This window comes from Dunckerocampus dactyliophorus, chromosome 12 (genome assembly GCF_027744805.1).
Source record: "Dunckerocampus dactyliophorus isolate RoL2022-P2 chromosome 12, RoL_Ddac_1.1, whole genome shotgun sequence".
NCBI lineage: Eukaryota > Metazoa > Chordata > Actinopteri > Syngnathiformes > Syngnathidae > Dunckerocampus > Dunckerocampus dactyliophorus.
In genome coordinates, this window is record NC_072830.1 from 4,613,054 (window position 1) to 4,635,036 (window position 21,983).

Genomic DNA, 21,983 nt, shown 5'->3' on the forward strand with positions numbered 1-21,983 from the left:
ACAAATAACATTGTTTGCTCAATCAATTCTTGTGTGACCTATTGGGAGAAATGATGCTTGCATGCCTCCAAACTCTTCCATCTACCATCCTATCACAGTTTTTCAAAAACACATTCATTCATAAATCACAGCTGTTTTGTGGTTGAATGCGGCCTGTTGTTTTTTTATTTTAATTTATAGATTTATTGCATACTGAAGCCCTGTTTGTCATTTTTTTTTCAAGTATTTTCAAACCCTCGTTGATGCCGATTGATCGGTTCCAGACCCGACCGTGATAAGTGAATTTCCGCCAAGTAAGATTCCTTATTTAGAAACAGAATATTTTGGTAGTTAGAGCATAGAAAACATGTGTGAAAACATGACCTTCTAAGTATGTTTTTAACAGTATTGGAGGCCTCTAGACATGAAATAACACCGCTATAGTTTACACTCCTATTACCCAATATAGCAGACATAATCATGGGAAATAAGACCTATTACACAGAAAACGCCTGTTTACGACCTTCTAAATATGTTTTTAAAAAAATAATTATTAGAGCCCTCTTGACATGAACTAACACCCCTATAGTCACCTTTACACTCCTATTACCCAATAGAGTAGACATAATGGATTGATTGATTGTTTCATTGATTGATTGTTTATTTCGAGCCATAAAATAAACACAATGTACAATGCTGGACACACCACACCCACACTGGGTGGAAAAAGCAGAAGAAAAGATATATAAATGTATATTTATACATATATGGCAGATACACAGAACATAATCAAAATACACTTAAACAGAAAATCATTTGGGGTGGGTGGGAGTGGGTAGAAGGCAAGCTTATTTACACCCACCCCAATAAGAGAAAATAAGACACATTAGACATAGAAAACCTGTTTACGACCTTCTAAATATGCTTTTTATTATTATTCAATTCCTCCAGATATGAAATAACACCCCTATAGTCACCTTTACACTCCTATTACCCAGTATAGTAGACATAATAAGAGAAACTAAGACATAGGAAACCTGTTTACGACCTTCTAAATACACTTTTCAGCATTATTAGATCCCTCTAGACATGAAATAACGCCACTATAGTCACCTTTACACTCCTATTACCCAATATAGTAGACATAATAAGAGAAAATAAGACATAGAAAACCTGTTTACGACCTTCTAAATACGCCTTTTAACATTATTAAAGCCCTCTAGACAGGAAAAGACACCTCTATAGTCACCTTTACATTCCCTCAATATTGTAGAAATAATAAGAGAAAAAAAGACATATAAGATATAAATAAAACATAATATGAGCTCCTTCTTGTTCCTTGCGGTGTCTCATCAATGTTACAAACATTACTGATACCTAGTGACCAGAGCAACCTCTTTGAATGCATCCTTATAGTTGTATTTTACTTCATTTAGCCATTTTTATGCTGGAAAATGCATACAATGTGCACGAAATAATGATGATTTGTTAATTAATATTTTTTTTTTTTTAACTGTGAGCGTGAAGGGATTACTGCGTAAGTCTTTCAGAATAGCATTCAATGATGCTGTGATGATATGTAGTATTGTACACTAGTCACTAGGTGTCAGTAATGTTACTGTAATGTTGGGTGAGACACACAAGCACCAGACTTGCTGGAGGGAACAACAGGCTTTTATTGCAGCTTTGACTGATCTCACAACAGCCGCTACTGTTGCGGCTGTAGCCCACGCCAAGTTAAAACTCAACTCTGAACCCAACTCACTTCCTGTCTGCCCCCTACTAAGCTCCCGGAATACCGGAACACACACAAGTCTTATTTCTGTCTTTTTATGTCTACTATATTGGGTAAAAGGAGTGTAAAAGTGACTATAGGGGTGTCATTTCATGTCTACAGGACACTAATAATGTTAAAAAATGCGTTTAGAAGGTCGTAAACAGGTTTTATATGTCTAATATGTTTTATTTTCTCTTCTTATGTCCACTATATTGGGTAAAAGGAGTGTAAATTGACTATAGGGGTGTTATTTCATGTCTAGAGGTCTCTAATAATGGTAAAAAGCATATTTAGAAGGTCATAAGCAGGTTTTCTTTGCTTCTATGCTCTATATATCTCGTCGTGCGCAATCCTGTCGAGGACCTTGAAAGGCAGCTGTGTCCAAAGTGTGGCCCACGATCCATTTATTGACACTGTAAACACAAAATGAATAACTATAATAATAATAACAATAAAATAAAGCTTTGTCTGAAATTTGATGGCATATTTTAGCCACATGCCCTCTGGCTGGTTTGTCTTGGTTGTCCCTCACCGATTCAGACGTATTCAACCAGCATCTGGCTGACATTGATAATGTCTGCTAATGACACATCAGCATCAACCCGAGACGAGCGAGGCCGACGCCACACTCGGCTCGCCAGATGACCGCCACCTGGAAACCCGTCGTGCGGGGGCAAGCTTGCAGTGCGCTGATATCACGCGGCGCATTGTAATCCTCTGGATCCACAGCGAGGGCAAGTTCATGACTATTCATTGTGTGTCCCTGCAGGCCTTTGTGAGCGCCAAGCATGAGGAGGACAAGGTCATTGTGTTTGACAGGGCCAATGTGCTCTTCATCTTCAACTTCCACCCCAGCAAGAGCTTCCAGGACTACAAGGTTGCGGTGGAAGCGCCAGGAAAGTATCCTTTTTTGCTCACGTCTGCCCTTCTCTTTCGGTCGCCATATACACTGGCTTACAAAAGGCAGTGCTCACATCCCAGCAAGCATCTTGCAAGTGACGATACTATAGAAAGTCAAGTTGGATTTACTTTAGAGTAAATGGGGGCTGCATGAGGCTGCATGAGTGCTGCCGACACTGACAAGCTGCGGTTCATTGAGTGAAACATAGCTGGCAACACAAGTGTGCGGCAAAATAATTACAGTATGTCTTGCCTACAATCACGCACGATGGCGGTAGTGTCACCATCTGGGGCTGCATGAGTGCTGCCGACACTGACAAGCTGCGGTTCATTGAGTGAAACATTGCAAAGCATGACCCCACTCAGTTAGTTGTGACTGTTGCTAGCTAGCTAGCATTACTACAGGAGTGCTCACACTTTTTCAGCCTGCGAGCTACTTTTAAAATGACCAAGTGCCAAAAATCTACCTCCTACTATAAATATAGAAAATATATATATGTGTGTGTGTGTATATATATATATGTGTGTGTGTATATATATATATATGTGTGTATATATATAATGTGTATATATATATATATATATATATATAATGTATATATATATATATGTATATGCTTATTTATTTATATTATCTATAATATCTATTTATATATTAATACAAATATATATACATATGAGTACTTATACAGTATATGTCTGTTATACATGTACTGTGTATCATTAGCATTTGCTATCAAACATTACAGATGCACAAGAAATGAAAATGCTTATGAAAAAGACAATGCAGCCGAAGTCAAGTTAACATATTCAAAAGGTTTCAGCAACGGACACATTTTCCAATTCATCATGAAATAATAGTTTGAAAATGGAAGTGTAGAAAACACTCATTTCTGTAGTGGAGTTCATGACATGACGCAAAGCCATCAAACAATACACTTTTTTTTTTCTACGTAACTAGCGGCTACAAGTGAACACATAACTTCTGTTATAGATACAGGCATCTTACCGCTGAGTTAGTTTATCCGTGATCAGAATAATAAAGATGAAAGTTGCATCTCCGTGTATAGCTTGAAACGCCGCGGGGAAGAAAGAGTGAATCAGGCGGGGCGCTTAATGTCAGGTGTGTTTTCCCCAGAAATTCATTTTTTTGCCTGACTGAAAGTTACCGCATGTGAATCCAGATACTTTAAACCAGCGGTTCCCAAACTTTTTACAGTGGCGTACCCCTTCCGACATTTGACCTGAAGCCATGTACGCCCTACTTCTGCACACTTCAAAAACATACACCTTTTTTAATCTTAATTAACTTGAAACATTGAACATAATTAATTGGTTAATTTATTTTATAGTAACTGCGGATCAAAAATGTGTATTTTGCATGGTCACGTTGTGATGAAGTTTCACATGAGCGCTGATAAACAGATAAGTAATCATCCCACATATCTTTTATTTCAGTCTGATGGTGACATCCTTCTGTTTGAACAGGTTTTTTTGTCAACTCAGGATGGCTATGGTTTAAATCTGCATATTAATTTAATAGCAAATTGAAGGGGAAAGTTTAACAATCATGATTAAGCAGTATGTGAAGTACAAAATACATGCAACCAACAATAAAGCCTCATTTTAGGGCGAATCTCCACTCACACAGACAGAATTTCACCGCTGGGCCGTGTGGGGATTGCGGGATATAAACCAGTATAAACATAATCTCTGAGATTAAACACTCTTAATGTACAAAACAATCATCAAACGTGCTTGTTTCTTCATGTGATGCACACAGAGCAGTTACCAACTTCGTGCTGTTCCGTTCTCCTTGCGGCGTGAGGCGTTCAGGCACACTCGTAATTGAGAGTGTTAAGCGCTAATTGTTTTTCATTTTTATTCACGTAGGCCCAATTACAAATGGCGTACCCGTGGGGGTACGCAAACCCCACTTTGGGAACCAAGTTTTTAAACCATTTAGCGGGTGCATATTATCCCAAATCCCAATAAATTGTTTGTCACTTATTAGAGGGATTGATGTTTTAGATCCATATTTAGTTGCGAGTGTTGTAAAAGGCGGTTATTGTGGGAGATTAAAGGCGTGCCAAAGATAGAAATAAGGCCGGCAATGTTGGTGTTTTAATTGAAGATTCAAAGAACAACAGCAGCTGCTAATCTCCTCAAATCGCGCGCTAATTGCGTGCTTGTTTTTGACGCGCGCGTGCTAATTACACCTCTCGCCGCCTTGACAGGGTGAAGCTGGGGCGCTGCGCTTTAATAGCCTCCCTGCGCAGTGTGTGCAACGCCATTTCCGGGGTTTATTTCCACTTAGGAACGGGCCGCCGCTTCTTTCCTCCTATCGCCGGCTCCTGTGATGTTTTAAGGAGAGGCCTCCAACGCAGGCTGGCATGAGAGGAAATGCAAATAAACGTGAGGGCAACGCTCCGGCTGTCATTATACAGCCGAGCAGTAAACACATAAAGGCGTGTGTGTGGGTGTATGTGGGTGTGGGTGTGGGTGTGGGTGTGTGTATGAAAGTAAAGGCGCCGCGCCAGGAGATGCAGATGCTCCGATGGGAGCGTGTGCAGAGCGTCCAATTAGGGGAGAAGACAGATGAAAGTGCCACTCAAAGGCAGAGGAGGTAAACAAGACAAGCTCAAAGAGTCCAAAAGTGCTTTTTCATTACACTCAGCTGTCATACACTTAAACTTTCTTCTCCTGGTGAGGGGGTCAGGGGGGGTCACAGAGTGCTTGGAGCTGAAAATAATAACCAGATGAGACTGACCGAGCTGCTCTCCGTTGTTGTTTGTGGGCTGATATCAGAGGCTGTCCCTTTCCTCTGCATGCTTGAAGCGATTCACTGAAAGCAAAACACACAGGAAAGGCGGAGGCTGCTTCTCGACATGCACATCAGAGCAATTTTAAGTCACAAGAAAACGGGTCATTTAAAAAACACGCCATTTCCAAATTGTCTGTTCACATAAAAACCACATTCACTGGATGCCATGCGCGTTTTGGCCAATCACAACCCTGAAAAAGCAACCACAGCTGACTTAGTGGCGTATTATAACGCATCTGTTCTTCTATGTAGTGAGATATTAGATTTACAGTCATCCCTTGTTCATCACAGTTAATCGGCTCCAGACCTGACTATGATAAGTGAATTTCCCCCAAGTAGGACTCCTTATTTATAATTGGAATATTTTGGTACTTAGAGCATAGAACACCTGTTTACGAACTTCAAAATATACTTTTTAACATTACTAGAGCCCTCGAGACATGAAATAACACCCCTATTGTCACCTTTACACTCCTATTACCCAATATAGTAGACATAATAAGAGACAATAAGACATAATAGACATAGAAAACCTGTTTACGACCTTCTAAATAAGTTTTTTTACATTATGTAGACATGAAATAACACCCCTATAGTCACCTTTACACTCCTATTACCCAATATAGTAGACACAGTAAGAGACAATAAGACATAATAGACATAGAAAACCTGTTTACGACCTTCTAAATAAGTTTTTTTACATTATGTAGACATGAAATAACACCACTATGGTCACCTTTACCTTCCTATTACCCAATATAGTAGACATAATAAGAGATAATGAGACATAATAGACATAGAAAACCTCTTTACGACCGTCTCAATACATTTTTTAACATTATATAGACATGAAATAACACCACTATGGTCACCTTTACCCTCCTATTGCCCAATATAGTAGACATAATAAGAGAAAATAAGACATATTAGACATAGAAAACCTGTTTACGACCTTCCAAATTTGTTTTTTAACATTATTAGAGCCCTCTAAACATGAAATAACACCCCTATAGTCACCTTTACTCTCCTATTACCGAATATAGTAGACATAATAAGAGAAAATAAGACATAATAGACATAGAAAACCTGTTTACGACCTTCTAAAAACATTTTTTTAAACATTATATAGACATGAAATAACACCACTATAGTTACCTTTACACACCTATTACCCAAAATAGTTGAAATAATATGAAAAAATATACCATTTGAGACAAAAATAAGACATAATATAGATCAGGGGTGCCCAGACGTGTTTCCAGCAAGGGCCACATAGTAAGAAATGAAAGGAAGCAACTCTGCCACTTGGATATTTTGTATCTGCGCTTTGTGATAAAGGTGGAAAAAAACCCTACAGTATTAGTCTTATCAACTTCACGCTTTGCTCTTTTTTTTGTTGTAATATTATGACTTCATTTCCATAATAGGTTGACTTTATTCCTATAATGTTATAACTTTTTCCCCAACCTAATATTAAAAATAGAAGACGTTATTTTTTTTAAAGCCGTAATATTATGACAAACAAACAAAACAAAATTTTTCCCCAACACAATTGGGAAAAAAGTTATATCAGGAATAAAGTCAGAATTTTACAAGGTGAGTAATTTGTGAGAAGAAAGTTGAAATATTATTTTGAAAAAGAACAACAGCCAAAATGGAAAAACTGCTGTAATTGTATGAGAATAAAATCAAAATATTGAGAAGAAAGTTGTAGTCTAATGAGGGAAAAAAGTCACGATTTTAGCAAAATAAACTTGAGGAATATTGAGGAAAAATAATGCCATTTTAGTAGCATAGAGTTGACATATTAAAGAAAAGATGTCATAATATTAAAAAGTCATAATATTATGGGGGGGAAAATTACAAGAAGAAAGTTGAAATATTTACAATATTATATTATATATTATATAAAGAAATAAATAAAAAGAAATGTAAAATAAAAATAACATTTTTGGTTGTTGTTTTTTTTTAATTTGTCACTGAGCTCATGTGGACAAAAATCCAAAACAAATACCAAAAAGTAGGTTTTGGAAAAATGTTGCTCTGACGATGAAGAACTAAAGTCCCGCTCCGCAATCACACTCTCAAGATTGTTTTCAAGTCATCAGGAGCTCCAATCATGCCCACCTACCTGTGCTCTGCTCTGCTCTCTTCTGCTTATTGGGCAAAAATCGATGAGCGTTCCTCCATCTTGGCCTTTTTATTCACAGTTCTATTGATTAGAATACTTGTGGCGCCCCGTCTGTAGCCGCTAACAAACACGTAATCCCTCAAAGCCCAACTAGCAATTTAGGCTGCCTCTTTTCATCGCTGGCGTGGCGCTTATGGAATTATTGTAACACAGCAGCCATTCAATGCACACCAATGCAGCTGTTAGCAGCGTCAATGCTGCTGTTGTCAGGGCTGCTGGTAGCAGCATCAGTGCTGTTGTTACTGTTAGCAGCATCAGTGCTGTTGTCACTGTTGTTGTTGTTACTGTTAGCAGCATCAGTGCTGTTGTTACTGTTAGCAGCATCACTGCTGTTGTTACTGCTGTTGTTACTGTTAGCAGCATCAGTGCTGTTGTTACTGTTAGCAGCATCACTGCTGTTGTTACTGCTGTTGTTACTGTTAGCAGCATCAGTGCTGTTGTTACTGCTGTTGTTGTTACTGTTAGCAGCATCAGTGCTGTTGTTACTGCTGTTGTTGTTACTGTTAGCAGCATCAGTGCTGTTGTCACTGTTGTTGTTGTTACTGTTAGCAGCATCGGTGCTGTTGTTACTGCTGTTGTTGTTACTGTTGGCAGTATCAGTGCTGTTGTTACTGTTAGTAGCATCAGTGCTGTTGTCACTGTTGTTGTTGTTACTGTTAGCAGCATCGGTGCTGTTGTTACTGCTGTCGTTGTTACTGTTGGCAGTATCAGTGCTGTTGTTACTGTTGTTGTTACTGTTAGCAGCGTCAGTGGTGCTGTTACTGTTAGCAGCGTTGGTGCTGCTGTTAGCAGCATCGGTGCTGTTGTTACTGTTTGTAGCGTCAGTGCTCTTGTTAGAAGCGTCACTGCTGTTGTTACTGTTGTTGTTGTTACTGTTAGCAGCGTCGGTGCTGCTGTGATCAACATCAGTGCTGTTTAGGCAACCAAATGTTACAACTGGACATGTGGAGGGTTTGGTTTTGGTGCGGACTGCAAAATCCTGGATGTTGGCACTGGTTCCTGTAGAAAAATGAAAAAAGTGTATATTTTATTTCTAGTGTTTTTGTCTCAAGTTGGGGGTGTCCAGAGTGCAACCTGGGGGCCATTTGCAGCCCGCAGCTGTTTTTTTTTTTTTTTTTTTTTTTTTTTTATTGGCCTGTGGCACATTCTAAAAATATAATTGACAAAAAAAAAACAATAAAAATATAAAAATCTTAACTTTACTTTAAGAATAAAGTTAGAATATTAAGAAAAAAAAGTCATAATGAGGAAAAAAGTTGTAATTTCACTAGAATTAAGCATTATCAGGAGGAAATATAATGTTATTTTAGTAGCATAAAGTTGAAATATTAAGGAAAAAAGACGTTATTATTTTAAAGTCGGAATTTATGAGATGTCATTTGTGGAAAATTAGGTTTGGTAAAAAGTTATAATATTAGAAGAGTGAAGTCAAAATATTGTTTTTTTGTTGTTTTTTTTAAATAAAGCAACAGTAGAAATGGAATTGAAACTTGAAATCATCGGCAAAGTCAGAAAAAAATGGCGTAACGCATTAGTGTGCACGCGACGGCATGAGCAAACGGGACGGGATGCCTTCAGGAAGGCTGTTGGCAGGTCGACCAGATGGAGATGTCCTTTGTCTTGGCGTCTGTTGCGGTGATTTGTATTGAAAGTACAAACAGTACATGCACACTTGCTACAAGGTTGAGTCAAGAGCACTAGGCCGCGGTGGAGAGTCGCAGGCGTTGAAGCCGGTGAAGAGCGGTTCTTATCCTCTCCATCAAACATGGTGAGTTGGTCCTCCATGCCGCCGTACGTCAATAAAAAAAAAAAGAAAAAAAGAGTCATTTTCAATGACATCCAGCCGAGTGAATGGCTTTTCAACGACGTGGCTGTTTGAAGAGGCTGATAAGTGCCTGCTGGAAAACATCTCCATTCCTCTTTCCAAGCCACCTGTCATCTTTATCCAACACGTGCGTCCTCGGGAGCGTGTCGTGTCCTTCACGTGGAGACTCTCCAGCTGGACCGCTGTGCTTGATTGTTGGGAGTTGTTTTTGCACCACACCAAAGGTTGGCGCATCGGCGCCGCTTCGGACGCCACAAATTGACTTGTTTGTTTTTGCGGCCGTCGTGATGGACGAGCTCGTGTCTTCCCGAGGCCGCCGCGAGATTGGAAGAACAAACAGATGTGTAGCGGGCTGAAGATCCTCCCCGAGATTGCTCAGAGACTCGGGTCACGTCCGGAATGACGGAGAAATGTTGTTCTTTTTGTCACAGTTGTTGGCTTCAATGGGTTAGCTTGAGCCCGGGGTGTCCAAACATTTTCCCTCCAGCGAGGGCCACGCAGTGAAAAACGAAAGGATGAAACTTTGATATTTTGTAAAGCGACACGTGTAGATATGCTAAGTTGTACGTATTTCACCTCAGCTTTGTCACCTGTAGGTGAAAAAGCACATTATTAGTATCAACTTCACACTTTTTTTGTTTTTCCACATTTTGCCACTTATTGATTATATTCCACAACCTAATTTTCCAAAAAATTACAGCTTTATTCGTCATTTGGTTTGTTTCTCAATATATTACAACTCTTAAAAAATAACTTTGTACTTTATCTTTAATATTTTTCAACTTAATGCTGCTAAAATGATGTTATTTTATTTTAAATTGTGACTTTTTTCTCTCAATATTTTGTCTTTATTTTCTTTTAGTTCTGCTGTTTTTCATAAATTTTACATGCATTTAATTTTTTTGGGGTCTCATAACATTATGACTTTCTAAAAAAAAATCCCATATTTTTTCTTTAATATTTCAACTCTGTGCTACTAAAATGATGTTAATTTTCGTCAAACTTTTACGCATTCATCCTGTAAAATTGCGCCTTTTTTTCTCGCTAGAATATGACTTTTCTCTTAATATTTTGACTTTATTCCTGTAATATTATTGCTTTTTACCCCCACCTAATTTTCAAAAAATTGCAGCTTTATTAGTTTTTTTTTATAATATTATGACTTTAAAAAAGTTAAAAATATTTGAAGTCTACGCACTACAATGACATTATTTTTCCTCATATTACGAGTTTACTCCAAAAAAAATGCAACTTTTTTCTTGTTAGAACGCAACGTTTTTCTTCATAATATTTGGACTTTTTTCTTGTAAAATTACAGGTGTTTTTTTCTTTCAATTTTCCACCTATTTCAACTTTCTTCTCGTAAATTTTCTTCTCATAATTATTCTCACAACATTCCAACTTTTCCCCCAACCTAATTTCCCAAAAAGCCATAACTTTGTTTACTTTTGTTTCTCATAATATTACTACTGTAAAAAAAATATGTATTTTCTTTAATAGTTCAACTAAAATGACATTATTTGTCCTCGTAATATTACAAGTTTATTCTCGAAAAAATGCTACTTTTTCAAAATATAATAATAATAATTCAAAATACAACTTTTTTCTCTTGATATTGAGACTGTTTTGCTGTAAAATGACAGCTGTTTTTTTCCCAATTTTCCACCTATTTCAAGCCTCTTCTAGTACATTTTCTTCCCACAATTCTGACTTTTTTTCCCCAACCTAATTTTTCAAAAATTACAACTTTGTTTTCTTTTGTTTGATTCTCATATTACAAAATGTAAAAAACAAACAAACATGTATTTTCTTTGATATTTCAACTCTATGCCACTAAAACGACGATAATTTTCCTCATATTACGAGTTTATTCTCGTAAAATTAGGACTTTTTGTCTCGTTAGAGTACGACTGTTTTCCCTTCATATTTTGACTTTATTCTCATAGAATCACGGCTGTGTTTTCAATTTCTGCTGCTGTGTTTTTATTCTCCGACTATTTCAACTTTCTCCTATTTAATAATTTGACTTTATTTTCATAACATTATAACATTTTCCCCAACATCATTTTCCACAAATTATAACTTCATTTTGTTTGTTTCTCATTAAAAAATAAAAAATAAACCTGTATTGTCTTTAATATTTCAACTCTCTGCTAGTAAAATGACCTCATGATGTTACCAGCTGTTGGTTTTTTTTAACAAAATCGTTTTGTAAATATTTCAACTTTGTTCGCCTCATAATATATTTTTATTTTACAATATGCTGTGGACCGAAAACGGCCTCCAGGCCGTACTTTGGACACCCGTGCTTCAGCTGCTGACTGCGCTGGCGTCTCAAGTGATGATGAAGAGGAAATGAATATGCGTGTTGGAATGTATCGGGTATCAGGGAGCGTAACTGTGAGTCAAATGTAGAAAATTGCAAGAAAAAAGAGCCATTTGGATCACTTTAAGCTCCTCATTTATGCGGTAAATGAGATCACTCAGACAGGCAGCCTCAATCACTTTTGTCTTCATGTTCATTCCCGCCCGCGTTGTCTTTGTCTCATTGTCGGGCCTCGACGCCGTCACTTAGCGGGCCTCTGCAGATAAATGTGGACGGAAGCGAGGGTTTGGCTTTGTAAAGACCAAAAGCGCTTCTTAAGCGCGGCTCTCATTTCACGCACTTTTCCCAGCTGTCGCTGCGCCTTGACTCCCCCGCCTCTCAGGTACAAAATCAAGCTGGACTCGGACGAGGTTCTGTACGGAGGCCACGGACGGCTGGACCACAACACCGAGTTCTTCACCGAGCCGCAGCCCTTCAACGGCCGAGCCAATTCCATGCAGGTACGCACTCCTCATCCTAAATGTGGACGTTGGCGTCCCTTTTCAGGGCAGAGGAAATGAAGGAGCGAGATTTTTCCAAAAAAAATTCCCACATTTACTGTACTTTCATATTATCTGTGGTAATTGTCCCCATATAAAATGAAAGGGGAATACATTTAGCGCCCCCTAATGGTGGCAAATAATTGTACATTTTCCATGACTGTAAGGTGGTGCTAATTCTACGGCAGGGGTGTCCAAATTTTAAAAACATTTAACAAGAAAACTAAAAAAAAAGGGAAAAAAAAACAAAAATTGACAAATCTGATGTAATTTCATGAGAATTTAGGAAAAAGGCGGAAAAACGTCATTTCAGTCGCATAAAGTTGAAATATTAAAGAAAAAGATGTTTTTTTTAAGTTGTAATATTATGAGAAACAAAACAAATTTTTGTCAAATTAGGTTGAAGAGAAAGCTTAAATATTACAAGAATAAAGTCAAAATATTTGGGGAATAAAGTCATAATATTACCAGGGGAAAATTTACAAGAAGAAACTGTTATTTATCATATTTATGTGCTTTATCATATTTACAATATGATTTAAAAAAAAAAAAACAACAGTAGAAAAGGAAAAAAGTTGTAATTTTGCGAGAATAAAGTCAAAATATTAAGAGAAAAAAGTTGTATTCTAATGAGAATTTTACAAAACATGAACTTATTTTACAAAAATAAAAGTGTAATATTAAGAAAAATGTTGTCTTTTTAGTAGCATAGAGTAGAAATATTAAAGAGAAAATATATTATTTTTTTAACGTCATAATATTGGAAAAAACAAAGAATAAAGTTATAATTTTTAGAAAATAATGTTGGGGAAAAAGTTATAATATTGTGGGAATAAAGTTGTAATATGAGGCAAAAAATTACAAGCAGAAAGTTGAAATCATTTTTTTTATTATTTTATTTTAAAGCACAAGCAGAAATGGGGAAAAATAGCCATAATTTAATGAGAATAAAGTCAAACTATTAAGAGACAAAAGTGGTACTCTAACGAGTTGCAATTTTGAAATACTAAAGAAAAATTAAATAATATTAAAGAATTTTTTTTTAACATACAAAACAAAGTTCTAATATTATGAGAATAAAGTCATAATTACAAGAACAAAATTCAGAAGAAGAAAGTTTAAAAAAAATGGAAATTTAAAAAAAAGCAGTAGAAATAGATAAAAACATCTGTAATTTTATGAGAATAAAGTCAAAATATTCAGAGAAAAAATAAATTAATAAATTTATGCATTTTAGCAGCGCAGTTGAAATTTTGTTAAAGCCAAAATATGAGAAACAATCAAACAAAAGAAAATAAAGTTACTATTCATTTTTGGAAAGTTAAGTTTGGGAAAAAGTTATAATGTGGGAATAAAGTCATGATATTACAAAAAGAAAATTTACAAATTTATTTAAGAAGTAAGTTGAAATAAACAGCAGCAAAAATGGGGGAAAACAGAGCAAAGCGTCAAGGTCATACTAATCACATGCTTTTTCACTGATATCACAAAGCTGAAATGCATTTATTTCTTCCAAACTGTCAAAGTGGCAAAGTTGCGTCCTTTCATTTTCAGTCTGTGGCCATCGCTGGAAAAAGTTTGGACACCCCTTATTTAGCAGGTTGGTGACTGTGGTGCACGACTAGAGCGCATCATACCAAGAGCTGTTCCTAATATTATGAGCCTGCCGTGTTGCCAAACAAGGTAACAAGCACCACTTAGAAGCACTCTGAGCCCCCAGCAGCCACGGGTCGTGGACATGAGAAGAAATGGCTCATGTTCTTAAAAAGGCTGAATTTTTGATGGAGCTTTTGAATGGGCCATCATTCCATTGCAAGAACAGAACATATCAGTGCGTAAAGTTAAAAGTGATGCATAAAGTTACCTTTCGTGTGCAGCGTGGAGAGACGCTCAAAGGACGCGCAGCTCAAAGTTTTGTTGAACTCGGACTGAACCTTTTGCTCATCACTGTTGCAAGCGTTGCGGCATTTAAGCACGTCCTCCATGACGTCTGCACGCCGTCCGTTAGCTAACATGTCCTCATCCCGTCTCTCTTCCTCTGCTCGTACACAACAGATGCTTCCTCCTCCTCCTCTTCCTCCTCCTCCTCGCACCGTCTTTGTTGTTTGTTGTGACAAGCGCAATCAGACGAGAGCGTCAACGGCGGGCGTGAACGCAGCCCACGCCGTTCTATTGAACAGCTGTTGCTTTCTAACTTCTTCTCACGGCAGCGCACGTGTGTTTGAGAAAAAACATCTCATTTTCACATTTTTCATTTTCCTCTCGTTGAACCTAACGAGCAGAGACTCCCAGTGACGTACGTAAGGTCGATGGTGCAAAGTGGGAAATGGAAAGGTATGGTCCACAAGTCATGTGACAGAATGAAGTATCGTCATGGTCATGGTGACAATCATGGATCTTTTGGCAGGATCTGTTCAAGTGGCGCAAGTGAAGTGTCTCATGTTGGACAGTCCTTTTTCTCCTTTTTCTTACTGCTTTTCTTCTTTTTCCTTCTTCTTTTTCACTCTTCTCATTCTTCATTTTCCCTCTTCTTTTCCTTCTTCTCTTCTTTGTCCTTCTTCTTCCTTCTTCTTCTTAACTTCCTTCTTTTTCTTCTTTTTCCTTATTGTCTTTTTCTTTTCCTCTTTTTCTTTCTTCATTTTCCTTTTCTTTTTCCTTATTATTTTTTCTTCTTTTTCTTCTTCTCTGTCTTCTTTTTCCTTCTCTTTTTTCTTCTTTTTCTTTTTCCTTATGTTTTCTTCTTCTTTTTGTTCTTCTTTTTTATTTTTCTTTTTCCTTCTTTTTTCTTTCTTTCCTTCTTCTTTGTCTTCTTTTTCCTTTGTCTGTTTATTCTTCTTTTTCATTCTTTTCTTGCTTTTTTCCCTTTTCCTCTTTCTTCTTTTCCTTATTTTTTCTGCATCTTCCTTTTTTTTATTACAGCTTTTCTTCTTTTTCCATATTCTTCTCTTTCTTCGTTGTCCCTCTTCTTTTTCTTCTTCTCTTCTTTGTCCTGCTTCTTACTTCTTCTCCTTAACTTTCTTCTTTTTCCTTCTTCTCTTTGTTCTTTTTCCTTCTTGGTCTTTCTTTTTCTCTTTCTTTTTCCTTCTTATACTCACTTTTTTTCCTCTTTTTCCTTCTTATACTCACTTTTTTCCTCTTTTTCCTTCTTCTTCCTTCTTCTTTCTTTATTTTCCCTATTCTTTTCCTTCTTCTCTTCTTTGTCCTTCTTCCTAACTTTTTTCTTTCTTCTTTTTCCTTCTCGTTCTTTCTTTTTTCCTTCTTCTTCTTATTTTGTTCCTTTTTCTTCTTCTCATCTTTCTCCTTCTTCTTGTCTTTTCCCTTCTTCTTCCTTCCTCTTTTTCTTCATTTTCATTGACTTTTTGTCATATCCATAAAAATGTCTAAGCGCTGAGAAAATCCTGATTTTGAAAAGCATATTTTACAAAAACTCAAAAGTACCTCTGACAAATTGCATCTAAATTTGTCATTTTTGGGTGTTTTTTTTTTTAAACCTAACATTAATAAAAATGCAACATGTTCATATGCTCATATCTAATGCCACAATGTCAGCAAAAATAGATGATGATTGTTTTTGAGTATCTGTTTACATTTTGTACATTTTGTTCACGTGGACCTAAAGTACTTTAAGTAGATTGGTAGACTAAGGGCTCTTGTTTTTGTCCAGCACTCATTGCTCTGTTATTTCTTCTTATGGACAATTTGGTCGTAAAATCTGCAGCTATTCTGTCATTTTCTACATGTTTGGGCCACCGGGGGCGCCAATGAGACGCGCACACACAGGGAGGCCCAGCAGTGGCCCTAAAGAGCGGCGTGCGTGGAGATTGAATTGTTTGGTTCTTTCTCCGGAGGCGTCTCTGTGGGGAAATCTAACGGCGTTTTATGTCTGCTCGGCTGGCGAGAATGCAAGATGACTAATGTTGCTCGGTGTCTCTCGCCCGCAAAGCATGCGGGGAATATCAAACAGATTGATGAAAGAGCTGGTGAGCTGCACCGAGACGTACTTGTTCTAAATATAAGTACCGTAGATGCTACATACGTACACGCTGTACAGTGCACCTGACATTTACACGCTCGCTGTCTTCTGCTCTTTATTTCCCCTCACCAGAGGTTTTGTTGTTTGGTGCAGCAGGAGATTCTGCTGGAACACGCAAAGTCCTCGTTCGTCTTCCTGCTTCTGAAATGCTGAACGGACTCAGTCATTTCAATTACGCTCATCACTCGTTTATGGCGGTCAATGGGAACCGACCACGAAAAGTACATTTCCACAAAGAATTTAGAAATCAAATATTCTTGGCGTTAGAGCAAACCTTGTTGTTTCTAGATGTGAAATGAGTCACCTTTACCCTCTTATTACCCAATACAGTAGACGTGATAAGTACAAATAAGACATAATACACATGTTGGCATTGGGAAGGTTCCTTGTCGTTGCTCTCTTTTTACTTCCTGTTTCTGCACAGTACTTCCTGCGGTGGCTACTGTCTCATCAGTGTAGGATGTGATGTGTGGAGGATTACACATCATCACAACATGAATTTGAATGCGTCTTCTGGATACCTTATATTTGTATTTTACTTAATTGAGACATTTTTATGCTGGAAAATGCTTCATTTAGGCAAAGAAATAGTAAGAGTTTCTTATAAATGGAATATTTTTGTAGGTAGAGCAAAGAAAACCTGTTGACAACCTTCTGAATACACTTTTTAACATTATTAGAGCCCTCCAGATGTGGCATAACACCCCTAGCCCTACCTTTACACTCCTATTACTCAGTATAGTGAACATAAGAGAAAATAAGACATATTAGACATCATATAGACTCACACATGTTAGCATTGGGAGAGTTCCTTGTTCTTCTTTTTTATTTCCTGTTTCTGTAGAGTACTTCCTGCGGTGGCTATTGTCTCATCACTGTAACATTACTGACACCTAGTGACATGCCTTTGAATGCATCTTCTGAATGCCTTATATTAGTACCTTAAATCATTTAGCCAATTTTTCTGCTTGAAAATGCTTCATTTAGGCAAAAAATAGTTGGGTTCCTTCCTACAAATGGAATATTTTTGGAGTTAATTAAATTTTGAACATTATTAGAGCCCCGCGACCCTAATGAGGAAGAAGCGGTATAGAAAATGGATGGATGGACATTATTAGTGCCCCCTAGACATGAAATAACACCCCATTGTCACCTTTACACTCCTATTACCCAATATAGTAGGCACAAGTAAAAATAAGACATAATATAGACTCACACGTTGGGAAAGTTCCTTGTTGTTCCTCCTGTTTCTGTGCAGTATATTATCTTGTCAATGTTACACATTACTGACACCTAGTGACCAGTGTAGAATACTATACATCGTCACAACGTCTTTGACTGCGTCTTCTGAATGCCTTATATTTGTATTTTAGCCATTGTTATGCTTGAAAATGCTTAATTTCTGCAAAAACAGAGGAATCTCTTCCTGTAAGTGGAACATTGTCATAGTTGGAGCATAGAAAACATTTTTACGACCTTGTAAATACAGTTTTTAGCATTGAGAGAGCCCTCTAGACATGACGTAACACCCCTATAGTCACCTTTACACTCCTATTACCCAATATAGTAGACATAATAACAGAAAATAAGACATTTGAGGCATAATACAAACTACATATCATCACAAAGTCTTTGAATGTGTCTTCTGAATGCCTTATATTTGTATTTTACTTCATTTAGCCATTTTTATGCGTGAAAATGCTTCATAGCCAACAAACACATGACATTTTTTCACTAATTATAGGCCGCATCCAACCACGAAGCAGCGAAGATTTATTAATGAATGTGAAACCGTGATAGAGTGAAGCCACGAAATTCAAAGCATGAGTGGCGGGGGACTACTGTACTGCCTATCAGTGGCCTGTAGCGCCCCCTAGCAGTCATCAAGCGGCAACTATTTCACCTTGATGCTCCTTTCCAGTAAAGCCTGTCAGAGTGTGTGTGTCCTCCACTGAGACGCAATAATCTCCTCCGTTGTGCTTCCTTGCTGCCCATCTCTTATTTATCCTTTTCAAGTCCTCCTCCCAGCTTCGCGGCCGCCACAGAGCGCGCTCACACGCTCCCGAGCCCCCCAACAATCTCCACAATCAAGACGTCTGGGTTTTAACGCCGTCATCTGACTTTTCTCTCCCCACATTTCCTCTCTCTGCTCTCCTCTCACTCTTTATCCCTCTGTCTCAGGTGTACATCCCCTGCAGGACCGCCATCGTCCTGGCCAATGAGGAGATGGATTACTGTTATTAGAGGACCATTGTCTCTGCGCACACGCGTCATCACAAATGGATTCCACCCTCAGACTGAGTGTTAACAATCACCTTTGTCTTTTAAAGTGTCAACCTCACCAAACTCACTTTGTGTCTTGATGGAACCCACACACACGCACACACACACGCACACACACACACACACACACACACACACACACACACACGCACTCAGTGAGCTATTGTGCTTTCAAACACCATCAATGCAGCCCAGCTTGATTGGTCCATTTGGACCATGCAGCAGCCTCCAAACGCTGCTTGAGTCCATCTCGCCCAAGCCTGCAGCCTTTTATTAGCGCTGTTAAATGTGCTTTGTCGTGTGATACACAAGCGTGGTGCAGGGAAGCAATACACAACAACAACAACAGTGCGGTCAGATGCTAGACTGAAATGCCATTTGTTTGGATGATATCGAAGCGCTACTTTAACATAAGGGTACCCTTAATAAGGTGTTCTAAGTTGTTTGTTTCTTTTCCATAAAGGTTTTGCAAGTGGTTAATGACGTCGGTTGTGGCTTACAAACGCGCCTTTATTACCAGTTGGTTGTTAATGACTTCATAAACTGGCTTAATCAGACTCTACAGCAGGGGTGCCCAAACTTTTTCCACCGAGAGCCACACACTGAAAAATCAAAGAGATTTAACATTTCGTAAACTAATGTTAAATATATTTAAAGGAAAAAAAGTGTATTATAAATATGAACTTTTTCTCTTTACATTACCCTTTTTTGCTCATATTTGCATTGAATTATTATTTTTTCTTTCCAAATATTTCAACTATACTGTGAATCTTTGTTCCCAAAATATTTTGATTTCATTCTCAAAATACAACTTTTTCCCGTTTCTTATATCACGACTTAAAACAAAACATCTTTTTTTTTTACTTTAATATTTCAACTTTATGCTTCTAAAATATTTTTCCTCCTCGTACTCCGACATTGTTGTAAAATGATCACTTTTTGTCTTGAAAGAGTACCACTTTCTTTCGTAATACAACTTTATTTTCGTTTCATTTTCATGTTGTTTTCATAAAATCGCTGCTCTTTTCATCCATTTTTTCGGTTTTTCTGTTTAATAGTATTTTTATAATATGCCAAGGCGCCATTAAAAAAAAAAAAAAAAAAAAAAAAAACAGCTGCGTGCTGTAAATGGCCCCCGGGCCCACTTTGTGCACCCCTGCTCTATACAGCACTGCAATCTATTTGTGGCGGGAGCTAGATGACATCATCGATGAATTTGCGCATGTGGCCATGATGCATGTGCAAAAAGTGAGCAAAAAGACCTGAAAACCAAAACAAATTTTTCCCACGCCCCAGTTTTCGGATGATTCCGTTTTTGTTCACTGTCATGGTTTTGGTTCATTATTGCACGTAACGGACTAGCCTGTTTGTCCTGCACTGTAACGTTCCGCAAAATGGTGTGCCCAAACAAAGCACCCTACGCGTTCCCGACTCACTAATCGGGCTTTTCTTTTTTTTTTGTGCAACTGCTAAATAACCCACCATGGGGCCAAAGAAAGTTGCGAGTGGCAACAATTTGATAAAGGTGAGAAACACGATTGGATTCCATTTCGCCAGGATTTTTGGCAGACGTTTTGGGACAAATTAATAGGACAAACCGAGGTGACACTGTACTTTTTTTTTTTTTTTTCAGATGGGAATGTGTTATATCGTTTTATTAATATTATAAATATTCAATAATTAAAATTACTAGAATTCAATATCATTTTAATATAATTATTAGCCTATATTAATTTAGCAATTTTTAATCAATATTATTAAATATATATACAATGAAATGTATTTTTTGGTTGATATTTTTGGGTGTCAGGAACGGATTAATTCGATTTACATGATTTCCTATTGAAAAAATTGCATGGGTTTTTGTGTGACCATTTGGAACAAATTAATGAGAAAAAACGAGAAGAAAAAGTCCCACTGTACTTTTTTTTTAGACGAGGATGAGCTCACATTCATAGTTGTAGAAAATGTTATGTCAAAGTAAAATAGCCTGATATTTTATATCTTTGTATTATATGATTTTATTCATATTAAATATTGAATAATTCATTATAATTAAAACTGCTAGAATTCAATATAATTTTTATATAATTGTTATATTAATATAGTAACTTTTTATTTAAATTATTAAAAATATATACTATTAAAATGTGTTCTTTGGTTGATGTTTTTGGGTGTCTGGAACGGATTAATAGGATTTACAAAAATCCAGTTGCCTGAAAAGTTGCCTCGGTTTTCGCCGAACATTTTGGAACAAATGCATAACAAAAGCCGAGGTACCGCTGTACGTTTACAAATCCAAATGAAGTTTCTTTGTGTTGTTTTTTATGTGGGCACCCGCTGCTCGTTGAGAAGAGCACCACGTGCTTTCATGTTCCAGTCTCCAAAGGCATCCAATAAGACGATAAGAGAAAAAGCCGCTAGATTTGTCAGTTTGTTGTACTTGTAAATAAACACTGCAGCGTTGTAGAATGATGGTCTGCCAATTAGTGATCCCACTACCTTACCCATTTTACGTCGTAAAGACTAGTTCCCCATCAATGACACAGTTCTTATTTTTCCACTTGCAAATAGCAGATGTGTTTTACCAGCAAAGTGTGACGGTTACTTGCCAAATAGTGAGGATAGTTTAGCAACGCATTAGTTGTTTTAAGGGTCCCCTAATGTAAAGTGGCGCCGTGTCAGTATTACCAAGTGATTTGAGGGGCATTGCCGTGATAAAGATGAAATGCTGTAATTTGCACAGAATAACTTGTATCATTTGAATAGTACTTTGATGAGCAACTACAAAAGGTTGTGATGGGTTTTTTTTTTTGTGTGTGTGTGTTTGTCACGTGACTCCAACGGTGACTTCCAACTTTAGCGCCGGTAATTTCAAGCTCATGAAGGCGCAGGTTTCTGTGCACTGTGCCGTCTCAAATAAACGTGTCTACTGGAGAGGGTGGATGGTTTTTACACGCTCGAAACAGACGTGTGAAAGCAGCCTAATGTGTAGCCAATGGAAACGCACAAAGACATGGGAGAATAGGCCTTGCTGGTGCTGGACTGCGAAGGACGGAAGCCTCAGCATCGAGGTGTAGAGAAAACCAACCCACACGGGCCAGTGCCTGCTCTTTGACTCCACCACCCGGTAGAACACAAGCTAGCGGTAGCAGAACCCTCGAGGACAGAGCAGAGAAGACACAGGGACGCATCAGAAAGGCTGCCTGTGAGTATTGTAGCCTCAAAACCTGTGGCTACCCCAGCTGCTCGTTGTTAAAAAGTGCATGTCGTTCCAGAAAGAACAAAAGCAAGGTGGATGAGGAA

The 21,983-nt window shown here is 37.7% G+C and overlaps 1 protein-coding gene across 1 annotated transcript in view; it reads left to right on the forward strand.

Moving 5' to 3' along the window:
* Nucleotides 1-21,885, forward strand: part of gbe1b (glucan (1,4-alpha-), branching enzyme 1b) — a 117,292-nt gene extending 95,407 nt beyond the window's left edge. The window contains exons 14-16 of the mRNA XM_054794897.1: nucleotides 2,526-2,656; nucleotides 12,205-12,322; nucleotides 18,576-21,885. Coding sequence (XP_054650872.1) covers nucleotides 2,526-2,656; nucleotides 12,205-12,322; nucleotides 18,576-18,638 — 312 coding nt within the window. The 3' untranslated portion in view covers nucleotides 18,639-21,885. The remainder of the gene's footprint in view (nucleotides 1-2,525; nucleotides 2,657-12,204; nucleotides 12,323-18,575) is intronic.
* The last annotated feature ends 98 nt before the right edge of the window (nucleotides 21,886-21,983 follow it).